Source organism: Oryx dammah, unplaced genomic scaffold (assembly GCF_014754425.2).
Source record: "Oryx dammah isolate SB20612 unplaced genomic scaffold, SCBI_Odam_1.1 HiC_scaffold_8, whole genome shotgun sequence".
In the NCBI taxonomy this organism is placed as follows: domain Eukaryota; kingdom Metazoa; phylum Chordata; class Mammalia; order Artiodactyla; family Bovidae; genus Oryx; species Oryx dammah.
This window is the reverse complement of record NW_024070192.1, coordinates 259327-270963: the sequence shown is the minus strand read 5'-3', so window position 1 is coordinate 270963 and position 11637 is coordinate 259327. Positions and strand designations below refer to the sequence as shown.

The 11637-nt window shown below is 60.2% G+C and overlaps 1 protein-coding gene across 1 annotated transcript in view; it reads left to right on the top strand.

Moving 5' to 3' along the window:
• Positions 1 to 5920: 5920 nt before the first annotated feature.
• The window catches only part of CACNG4 (calcium voltage-gated channel auxiliary subunit gamma 4), a 9424-nt gene continuing 3707 nt past the window's right edge, over positions 5921 to 11637 (top strand). Inside the window, exons 1-3 of the mRNA XM_040244309.1 lie at positions 5921 to 5972; positions 6055 to 6138; positions 9989 to 10129. Coding sequence (XP_040100243.1) covers positions 5921 to 5972; positions 6055 to 6138; positions 9989 to 10129 — 277 coding nt within the window. The remainder of the gene's footprint in view (positions 5973 to 6054; positions 6139 to 9988; positions 10130 to 11637) is intronic.

Genomic DNA, 11637 nt, shown 5'->3' with positions numbered 1-11637 from the left:
GGTTGATCCTCTTCAAAATGCTCCGACACAAGGGCCTCCTCAGGCTTCTCTTCAGCTCTGAAAGGCTGTAAAGACACGTCCCGTCTTCCAGTCAAGGAGAAGCCGTCTGACCTCTGGATCACATGCTCTCGGAAACTCTGGGCTCCCCGCTCAGACCCCGTCCTAGTCGGCGCTGGGTGACTGTGCGCCTGGACAGCTCCAGGTCAGCAGAGACTGTGCCTGTCTTATTGATTATTGCTGCAACCGAAACACACCAATGTGGGCTTACTACCCACGAGGCAAAACGGGGCAGTCCTCTGCAAGGTGGCCCTCCTCCACAAGGCATCAGGGATCCAGGCTGGCCTGGCCTGTGGCTCTACCATCCCCTGGGCTGACCGGTATGGGGAGGAGGCTGTCTGGGGAAGGGTTGCAGCCCCCGCCCAGAGCCCTCTCCAGGAAGGACTCTCGTCACTCCTGCTCGCGTCCTGCTGGAGTGGTCACACGGTCCATCTGGTTGCAGAGGGAGCCTGGGGCCCAGAGCAGCCGTGAGCCGGGAAGCAGGCAATGAGCTTCCAGGGTGGGTCCTGGGTGGGTCCGCTGCCCCTGCTGAGCCCCCAGCACTCAGCACGTGGCCCGGGCTCAGACACGGACATTGGATGCAGGCGCTGCAGGTCAGAATGGTTCAACGGGGCCTCACGGAGTCACTCACAAGCCGGTGAGCTGAGGCTCCCCAGGAAGGTCGAGCCCGGCCACGCCGCCTCCGAGCCCAGAGCTGCTCTGTAGGAGCTAGGTCTGCTCCATAGGAGCCAGGCTGTGGCTTTCAACAGCCTGCCTCCTCAAGGCTGAAGAGGGGAGAGCCGGCCTGTGCCAAAAGGGAGGCCCCAGTTACAGGAGGGCGGCCACTCTGCAGGGACACCCAGGCCTTTTCTCCAGGACACCAAAGGCTTTCCTTCACGCCCAGGGCAGTGCTTCCATGCTCAGCTCGGAGCTGGGCCCCTGCCCGGGGCTTGGGAGAGCAGGGCTTCCACATCTCTAAGCCTCCTCCTTGCGTCCTCAAAGGTGTGTTTTTATAAAGATGAGAAGGGCTGAAGAGCCAGCTTCCATCTAAGCCTGAGCCAGGGCCTGCGTGCAGGTGCAGCGTCCCAGGTGGGAGGGGGCAGCGGGGTGAAACCCAGAGTGGGGCCCAAAGCGGGGTGAGGGGTGGCCCTAAACTGCCCGTCACTGGTTTGGTCCTGCAGGGGCCCGCCCCCAGAAGCAGGCAGAAGGGGCCCGAAAGGTAGCGGATGGGGACATCTCCCCAGCAGCTCCCACCCTCCTGCTCAGAGGTCCTCCCGGAGGTGGGGGTCCTGATCCCCAATTCTCCAGCTCCCCAAGCGTGGAGCGTGTGTGCCGTCCCCCCGGGTGACCTTCCCAGTGCCACGGGTCAAAGGCAAGAGTAACAGGAGCCGGTGACGCTGCGCGGGGCTGGGGTCCGCTCTGAGGAGCAAAGGTGGGCAGAGAAGTGAGTGTGGGCACGTGGGCGTTGGCGAGGAGCACGGGGGTAGCGACGGTGAAAATGCTCCACAGGCCGAAAGGGAGCGCGTGAAGGTTGTCATCACACCGCCTGACGCTCTTTTCTCCAGGGCTCCCCCAGGCACCACTGACCTCCCAGGAGGCCAGCTGTGGAGGCGTGCATCACCCCTAAAGTGACTCACGGGGTGACCAGCTCTCCTGGCTTTCCCGCAGTGTCCCCAGGTTTAGCGCTGAGTCCTGGTGCCCGTCACCACCTGAGTCCTGGGGGCCTGTCACCCACTGTCCATCAGGGCACAACTGCAGGGTGGGACCGTGACCGCCCAGCGGGGAGGAACCGGGAGACTCACCCGCACTCGTGCCTGCTACGGTCACAGCCCCCAGCCTCCGCAGCCTGCGGCCCTGCCATCACCGCAGATGCAGACTCACGCTTCCCTTAGAGTCAAAGACCTGGGTTCCTTTCTTTTTCTCAAGAAACCTCACTGGCTCATTTTCAGATGTTGTAGAAAATGTACAAAATAGAAACAAAATGTAAAGAGGACAATCTGAGTTCACTCAGAAACAAAGCAAAGGTCACATCTTAGGGTATTTCTTTCTAGATATTTCCTGTGCCTGGAGAAATACCTGGGACTTGATGGACATAGAGAAAGGGCCCTTGAGCTGCTGCAGGCGTTCCTGAACCTTTTCTCCACAAAACCCTCCTGGAGTCTTGGGGCAGGAGGGCTCCCCAGGACCCGAATCCTGAGTTCTACCCGATGAAGGAATAACTCAGCAGAGGCCACGTGTCCCACGAGATCTCTCCACATGGGAGTCTCCTGACCCCCAGAAGGAGAGAACCACTTGTCTCCAGGAGCAGAGACCATGACCCCGGGAGGGCCTTGGCATTCCTGCGGCCTGGCCAATCTGGGACCCCCAAATTAACCGCCGCCCTATGCACCACTTAAGAGCCCAGGGGCATGCAGGCTCTGCTGTGTCCGACTGTGCGACCCATGGACTGTAGCCCACCAGGCTCCTCTGTCCGTGGGATTTCCCAGGCAAGAACCCTGCGTGGGTGGTCATTTCTTCTAGGGGATCCTTCTGACTCGGGGATTGAACCTGTGCTTCTGACGTCTCCAGCCTTGGCAGGCAGACTCTTTACCACTGGCGCCACCTGGGAAGCCCAACGTCTTAACAGATAACACAGCAGAGTCGGGCTGGTGTTCTCTCTTCTCACGTCAGCCGTTAATTTTCTCCCTGTTCAGTGCCTTGGGGCCGACGCTAACAAAATTGGATTCGACAGGGATAAATGTGAAGTCCTTCAGAGTAAACACTCCACAGAAACAGGTTGGGGGCGGTGAGGCTGGGAGGCTGAGTCTCAGGGACAGCAGGTCCGGGAGCAGAAGTTCGGGATCCAGAGACGGGCGGGGCAGGGCCCTCGGCTCTGGACGTCAGACCCAGCCCCGGCAGGGGCTGCTGTGGGGGCTGTCCTTCTGGGTGACCCGGAGCCGGGAGCGAGGCTGGAGATGGGCCAGAACCATTGATAGAGAAACCGCTGAAGGAAATGGGGAGATACGACCTCGGACATATCCACTAAGCGCAAGTCCCCAGGTTCTCGCCTTGGCGGGTGGGGAGCAATCTTATCAGGCTCCCTATGTGCTCTCTGCAGCGCCCACTTCTTTAGGCTGGGGTGAGGGGAGCAGGCTGGTGGGAGTGCGGTCGGGCTTCCAGCCCGTGATAAGGTCAGGCCGGGGGATGAGTCTGGTCCCCACCGTGGCAGCTTGCCAACCACCTCCCGTGCATCCTCAAGCCTCGGTCCTCACTTTTGTGCAAATCCCGGATGGCTGGAGAAACAGCCGGTCCTTCGTCCCGTCGGACACAGTTCCTCTCTTTGATAACTTGAAGGGCTGACGCATGATAGATGATGGACTCTTTCATTCCCAGAGGTTACATGTAATTCCCACAGATGGAGTTTCATGGGGTCAGGTTGACTTCTCAGGAATTTGAAGCTAAACCTGTTTGGACACAGAATGCCTTGGGAGGGGAGAGGTGCCCCCCGCTGGCTGGGAGATCGGGGTTGAGGGAGCTCTGCCCCAGGGGTTCTGGGAGCCTGAGAGTTTGGGGTCTCACCACACGCCCAGCTGGAAGACCCTTCTCGGATCCCTGGGTGTTGCCCAGGCGTCCCACAGCTGATGGAGGAACAGAAAGGCCCACATGTCTGTCCACCTTCTTGCAGGGCTGGCCTCCAACAGGCGAACCAGGAGTATTTATTACACTTCCTCTCGCACGGCAGCTCACCTGCGTTGGTCCCAGGGCTGCCATGATGAACAAAAGGACACTGTCACCTCACAGTCTGGAGCCCCAGGGCCCTGCACCTCTGAGGCCCGTGCAGGCCCCTCCGAGCCCAGCCCTTGCCTGTCTCTCCCACCCCTTGGCTGGATGATGAACCGTAACCACGCGTGGAGGCACAGACACCTAAGACCGTGTGTGAAAAAGTGTGTTAACATGTTGGACAGTGTGATTCCTATTTAAAATTTCTGTCAAATAGAAAACAGCGCCCTAAATGCACAGTGGAGGTTGGCGAAATGCACTGGAAAGGCCTCCGGAGCTGGCGTGTCTGTGTGCAATGACGCTTTAAGCCTGTTTTCTTCATATGCATTATACTGAATATATAAATATACGGGTTTCTCATTTCTGCCAAAACACAGTGTTAGCATGATCAGTGAGGGAGCAAGTGTTAGTTTTCTAGTCCCGATGCTGTTTCCTAAGATTTTCAGCAACTTTTGGATTAGTATCAGTTTCTTATTTTTTATTTAAAAAAAGCTTTTTAAAAGTTAAATCTATAGGTATTGACCTTGAGAGGTGTGTGCTATGTCATCACATGAGAAGAGTAGGTGTCAGAGTGGAGTGTGTTGTAGGACCCCTTTTTCAAAATAGGGGATACAGCCGTGCTGGAAACCAGCATGGTGGTCTCTAAGAGCAAACACGCAGCATCACGACCGGCAGCAGCTGCACTCCCAGGCATCTGGCCCACAGAAGTGTGACTTTGATTCACCTCCAACCCTCTTCATAGCAGCATTAGTAGAGACAGCTGGAAACCACAGGAGTGCTAGCTGGAAATGATCCCGGCGCCGTAAACTGTGGTACAGCTGTGCCATAGACCACTGCTCTGCAGCCAGAAGCAGCAAGCTGATGGCACCACAGCTGGTGAATCTGCAGTTATGCTGAATGAAGGGCCGGTCCCCATAGGCTACGGACTGTCTGGCTCCATTTACAGGAACGGAGGTCATCTCGGTGGCTGCCCGGGGTCAGGGGAGTGGATGTGGCTGTGGGTGGCGTGAGGGGTCCTCAGGGTGGTGGGTGTCCCTGATGAGCAGTGTCAGGACCCTGGTTGTGACATTGTCACTGGAGGAAACTCAGTAACAGGGACTCGGAGCCTCCCTGCACTGTTTCTTACGACTGCGTGTAAATCTAAATTACCTCCTCCAAGTAGAAAGATCAATGTTTTAAAAGCAGGGGAGCCTCACAGACATGTGCACAGGCTGGTATGCAACACAGAGAAGGGGGTGGGAAGATGACCGCTGACCGCTGACCGCTGGAGAACAGCCCTGAAGGGAGATTATTGTCGACCTCTTAGTGCTTGACTGTGCTGACAAGCATGGGGTCTTGGTGGTTTTGTTTAGACCCATAAAGTAGACGATGAGATGGTTGGATGGCATCACTGACTCAGAACATGAGTCTGAGCAAACTCGGAGACAGGGAAGCCTGGCATGCTGTAGTCCATGGGGTCACAAAGAGTTGGACACGGCTTAGCGCCTGAACAACAACAAAAATAAAGTAGCCCCAAAAGTGTGCGGGGCGGGGCTGAGGGCAGAGAGCGCCGCCTCGCCCGCCGTGCTGGAGACACTGGCATGGCGCCCCCGACGCCTGGAGTTGCGCGCGGCCCCCCTGGCCTCCCTGACACCACCCTGCCCGGCGCTGCTCCCTCTTGTCACAAATGCTCACGGCTCACCCCCAGCTCAGCCCCTCACCACCGAGGGAGACCCACAGAGTGAAGGGGGTGATGTCTGGGTCCATAGCAGCACTCTCCCCTGAGCCATCACCGTGGGCCAGGAGGCATCTGCAGGCCTTTCTGTGTCAGCTCAGGTCCCAGGAGGAGAGGCAAGTGGTAGTCCTCATTCTACAGAGATGAGGTAGGTAATTAAGTCGTTCGTGCCTGACTCACACAGAGCATGCCATCGAAGCGTGTCCCACTTAGGGTGCCATCCCTGACACCCTTAGCTGTCCCCAACTGTCCTGACCAAGGCCAGCCTGCCCCACAGGGGCCCTGGAGACCAGCACCCCAGCTCTGAAGGCAGCAGCTCAGGACCCAATGGAGGGATATGGCCAGCCGTGGGCACCTTCCCCACTGAGTGGTCTGCCTCTGTGCGCCGACCCCCTTGCCCACGCCCCCGTCATGCCTGGGCTGCCCTTCTGCTCCCCCGAGCCCAGGGCCTGCCCAGAGCCGGGTACACACAGCACGCAAGTCTGGGTGAACAGAGGTGGGGGCCCTTGGGACGCTCACACAGCTCTTTTCCTCTGCTCCTCCAGGGATCTATAAAGGACACTGCTTTCGGATCAACCACTTCCCCGAGGACAATGATTACGACCACGACAGCTCGGAGTACCTGCTCCGTGAGTGTCAGGACCCGGCCTCCGCCCGGGTGTGCGATGGGGGATGGGAGGCAGGCAGGCGCTGGAGGAAGGATGGGCCCCAGGAGTGCAGAGGTGCCGGTCCCTGGTGCTCCCGACACTCCCCTCTGACTCAGGATACTGACTTCAGAGGATGGGGTGTGGTTAGGCCTGTTATGACATGCTGGTCACCCCCGTGCAGTTACTGGCTGGGAGGACACACCAGGTCGGGGCTGGCAAGAGGGGAGGAGGGTGGGGCGTCCCACTGCCCAGGGCTGCTACAAGTTGCTGTCTTCAGAGGAGCTGATCACAACAGCTGGTTCTGAGGCAAGGATGTTAGAAACGTTGGCTAGCCCAGGCCCAGCATCCCCGGGGGGCTGAGACACCCCAAGGATACCGCCCGGCCAGCACTGGACCTGCCTGCTTCTCTCCACCCCTACCCAGCAATCTACTCTTGACAAGTCGGATTAAATCGCACACTGAGACAGCCGGCGGGTGCCAGGCGGCCTGTGGGACCAGCCTCGGGTCCATGGGCCTCAAGCCTCTCCAGCACCAACTGGTGGAGCCCCCAGCTCTGCCCCTGAGCCCCCTGCCCAAGTCCTGAGACGGGGATGGCCCCCAAATGGGAACCAGAAGTCAGAGGACAAAGCCAGCCCCACGCCCCAAATCCAGATCTCATCCCCGGGCTGTGGCTACCTCCCTGGGAGGAAAGATGGAGCCTCAGCCGGGGGAGGAACCTGGAAACGGAAAAACAGCATGGTTTTGAAGTCGTTCTCCCCTTCCACATCAGCCCAGACACACGCAGAGCTGCTCCCATCTGCTCCCCCGGGAGCTGGGCTGGCTTCATTTATGGAGAATCGATACCAGCGGCCACAGAGGGAACACAGTTCACTCTGCACCTGCTTATGGACTGTTTTTTCTAAGAGAAAGGACTGGTTCTGAGTCATCTCGTGAAAGAGAACAGCATGTGGTTCCCATGGAGTCCAGAGCCAGAACCGGAAACAATGTCGCGGATCTGCCTGCTATCCCTCCCCCTCCCCTTCTGCTCTTCTTCCGGCCTGTCTTCTCTTTCTGCTTTCTGGGGGTCAGTGCTGAACCACATGCCTTCCACAGGGCTGCCGCAGACGGTTGTGCAGGTTGCGCACTGCACAACTAGGGGATGGCATTGGCGTAGACCCTGCCGTGATTAACACCATGAGCTGTGTGGCGTGCGGGCTGCACAGCCGTCTAGGGCGGCCACTGGTGCTCAGCCCTGACTCAGAGCCCGCCAGGGCCGGCAGATGGTTCCCGAGGATCTGGGGGCAGATCTGCTCCACCCCTGGGACTTGGGACTGTGGGGAAGGAGACACCAGAGAGGCATCCGTTCCCTCCCACTTCCCGCTTGAGCTTGAGGTTAACTGGCCCTGGCTCTTCCTCTTTACCTCCTGCCCTGCCCCCACCCTGGTCCCCAGAGGGCTAGCATCTCTGGATGGGCCCCAAGACACGTCAGCCCAGAGGTCAGACGCATGGCTTCCTGGGGTCCCTGCCAGAGCAGAGGAGGTGCTCAGACAGGAGGAAGGAAGGGCGTTTAGTGAAGGACTGATTACAGAGATGTGCAGGGATGGGGGAGGGGCAGTGAGCACACAGGCGGGGGCAGCAGAAGGACCCCTGGCCCTTGGCCTGCATGGGCGACAGAGGCAGGTACAGGCTCCTGGACCAGAGGAGCTGTGGGGCCCGGGCCGCCAGGAAGGAGCTGTGGCTTGACAAAGGGAAACAGCCACCTCAGCCCCGTCCTCGTCCTCAGGAGGGAGCCAAGGCAGTAATGTCTCCAAAGCCAGAGTGAAGGGACCCCCATGATCCGGTCCCTGGTGTCAGCCGCCCAAGGCGCAGGGCAGAAGGGAGAAAGGTGGCCGAGGACCAGGAGCAGCAAACCGAGCCTGTGCCCCCCACTCACTGCCCACTCACTCCCCGGCCTCAGGCTCACACTGCCGGCAAGCCCCCGGGGTGCCCAGGGCTAGGCTCACACTGCCCACAAGCCCCCTGGGGTGCCTGGGGCTAGGCTCACACTGCCTGCAAGTCCCCTGGGGTGCCTGGCACCAGGCTGACTGCCCGCAAGCCCCTCGGGGTACCTGGTGCCAGGCTCACTGCCCACCAGCCCCCCGGGGTGCCCGGGGCCAGGCTCACTGCCCACAAGCCCCTCAGGGTGTTCAGGGCCAGGTGTGAGGCTGGGAGCACCCAGCAGTGTTTTCCCAAATGAAATGAGGGCACGTCAGCGATGGAAGCTAACAGCCTGAGAAGGAAACGCTTCCTCTACGGTGCACTGTGGGGAGACCAGTGGGTTCATTAAGGAGCCCAGGGAAGAGAAGGGTGCTGCCTCCAGGACTGTGACCTCGAGTTTTGGTGGAGTGGGGAGGGCAGAGCTGATCTCCATCAAGGGACTGGTGTTCCCCTCAAAGGCTGCAGAAACAACGAGAACTGGCCCTGAAGTTGAGCTCCAGAGAGCAGATAACCGTAAGCTTAGGAAGTAGTCTAAGGAAGAACTAGACAGGAAGTAGGTAATATTCCAGGACAGGCCAAGGTCCTGGGCACTTCAGCCAGCCGAACTGTGTTCGCTGATTCCCTGCCATTTCTCTCTCGCCAGCCCAACTGGCCTCTGGCATCCCTGTCCCCCTTGCCTTGGGCCTGGCCCCCCCCCCCTTTCCCAGGCTCCGCATTTCAGGCTCGGTGGGGGGTTTCTGTGCTAACCTCAAAGTGCTGGTGTGGGGGCTGCCAGAGCCCACGGTTGCCTCTGGGCAGACGCAGACCCTTGCCAGGGCTGGATGCGGCCGGGAGTGGGCTGGACATCGGCCCTGCTCTGTGCAAGACCCGGCCTGCCCCTCGGTTGGCGCCCACATGTCCAGCGCTCCAGACGAGCCCATGTGGTGAGGGATGGCCCTCACACGACAGGCAGGCAGGGTGCACAACGGCTCTGGGCCTGGCTGACCTAAGCGACGTTAGAGGCTCCAGACTTTCCCGCCTCCAGCCCCTCGGACCCACCGCAGGACTAAGGCCTTGAGAGGGCCCCGGCCGCCATGCTGGCCAGCGCACATCAGAGGAGCGTTTCAGAAGCCCACAGGAAACCTCCCCCAGGGCGGCGGCTGCAAGAAGGCTGGGGGTGGGGGCGGTGTGGGAAGAAGAGCCTCATTTGATGCCCCACACAAACCCCTCTCTGTGCAGCAGGGCATACACTGGTGGGCTTACAAACAGGGAGACAAGCGCTGCCTTCAGAGGCTGAAAGCACCAAACCCCCTCAGCTGGCTCGCGAGGGAGTCCTTCCAGCACTCCAGTCCCATGAGCCGGCCTTTCCACTGGGCTGGGAGGCGAGCTCAGCGCTCCGTTTCCCCCCGCCCCTGCCCTTCCTCCCAGCCAGGCCCTCCGGGAGCCGACCTAGGGCTAAGTGCTCTGTGTATCTTATTCCACAGATTCTCACACAACCTTGACAAGGCAGCCTGTTCTTTCCCTAAGGCTGCCATAATAAACTACCACAAAGGAGGACGCTGTGAGGGGTCCTCCCACAGCTTCTGAGTGGCCTCCCTGGGGGCACTGAGGGGCTCTCCTCCCGTCTGGCTGGCAGAAGTGTGACCCACACCCAGGGAGAGGCTGAGAGCGACCTGGGCAGAGGTGACCGCAGGCCACTCGGCACACGAGGGAGAGACCGTAGGCCGGGGGCGTCACCTGCTGGCCCAGCCCGCCCCCCGCCAGCCACGCCCTCCCCACCTCGGGTCTGCGGGGCCAGAGGGGAGCCTTCAAGGTCAGGGGGCTCCCCCGTGCCCCCCAGGGGGGCCCGTAAGGAGGGCCGGCCTCACAGCCTCTCCGCTCTGTCTCTGCCGGCCAGGCATCGTCCGCGCCTCCAGCGTCTTCCCCATCCTGAGCACCATCCTGCTCCTGCTCGGTGGGCTCTGCATCGGCGCCGGCAGGTTCTACAGCCGCAAGAACAACATCGTGCTCAGCGCCGGCATCCTCTTCGTGGCCGCAGGTGAGCTGTCTGCTCGGGTCCCTGCTGCACGCAGTGCTCCCCCGGGGGTGGGGGGAGCAGGCAGGCGGATGGTAAAATCCCTGTGGGAAACTCACCTCAGCAGTCCAGGGGGGCGGGCAGGGGATGGGGAGCAGAAGCCCAGTGGGTATCAGGCCTCCTTCTGGGGTGATAAAATGATCAGGAACTAGATACAGGTGGTGGTCGTACTAAGTGACATTGAAGTGTGCGCTTTAAAGGGTTAGTTTTATGTTCTATGAACTCCACCTCAATTGAAAATAATAATAGCTAGTCCAGGTATGCAAAATGCCACAAAGGGGTGCCTTACAAGCCTGTCTCAGGGGAGCCTGGCTGAGGCGGGGATCAGGGAGGGACTCAGAAGGACTCTCAGAAGCCAAGCCCTGAAGGAGCTGTCCACGTAGAGACAGGTGAAGAGCACACGGCCAGGGAGGGTGCAGCAGCGGAGAAGTCAGCATGCCTAGGCAGGGTGAGCGAGGAGGCGAGGGGTTAGGGTTAGGGAGGAAGCCTCCCCCGCCCATCCTTACTGCCCACGTCTCCTGGCCAAGAGACACCAGCCCCTTCCCGGCGGCTCCAAAATGGCTTCACACTTGCTCGTCTGAGCCCGGCTGCAGACAGCACACTACACGCCCCGACGCTGCAGACGCGGAGAAGACCCCATCCAGTGGAAAACCCAGCGGGCCTGAGGTGCTGGTGTGGGCAGTGAGGCCGCGTCTGAGGGACTCAGCTCGGCCATGACCTCCTCCGGCCCCCAGGAGGTCCCCAGGGGTGAGGAGAACAGTCCAGCCAAGGTCCCAGGGCTGGTTGTTGGAACAGGACACTTGATCGCTTGGCCTAGTTCCAGCAGATCGATGCCAGAAACGGAAGGAAGTGCAGAAACTTCCCTAAATTGTCATCGCAGCTCCTGGCACTGTCCTAACAGTGGTGTTTTCCTTGCAAAGAACCTTTTGTCTTCTACCAGCCTGATGAGGAGGAGCGGCACAGGGGAACAGTGAGCGCGAGGCCCGACTCGGCCCAGGCCCGTCCGCTCCCTGCACCTGGCCGCTGAACCCGGAGTCGGCCAGGGTGCCGGGAGAGAGGCAGTGAGGACGCCAAGCCCTGGCAGCCATGCCTCCTTCCCTGTGCCCACGGGGCCTCGCCAGGTGCCTGGCCCACACAGGGCCCAGTGGTCATCCTCACCGCCACTGCCTCTCATGGCTTCTCTTGGAGACAGAAGGTGCCTTTTGCTTCTTTTACATGAGCTGGGGCCAGCGCAGCTCAGGGTCGGGCTCAGAGCCCCTTGGCCACGGCTCCCGGCTGCCATGCTGTGCTCTTCCTGCTCCCCCACTTCAGGCTCTGTCTCCTTCCAGGGCAGTAAATGCACTTGTGTGTATCTGAGTGTGTGTGTGTGTGTGTGTGTGAGGGTGTGTGTGTGTGAGGGTGTGTGAGGGTGTGTGTGTGAGGGTGTGTGTGAGGGTGTGTGTGTGTGTATGAGGGTGTGTGTGTGAGGGGGG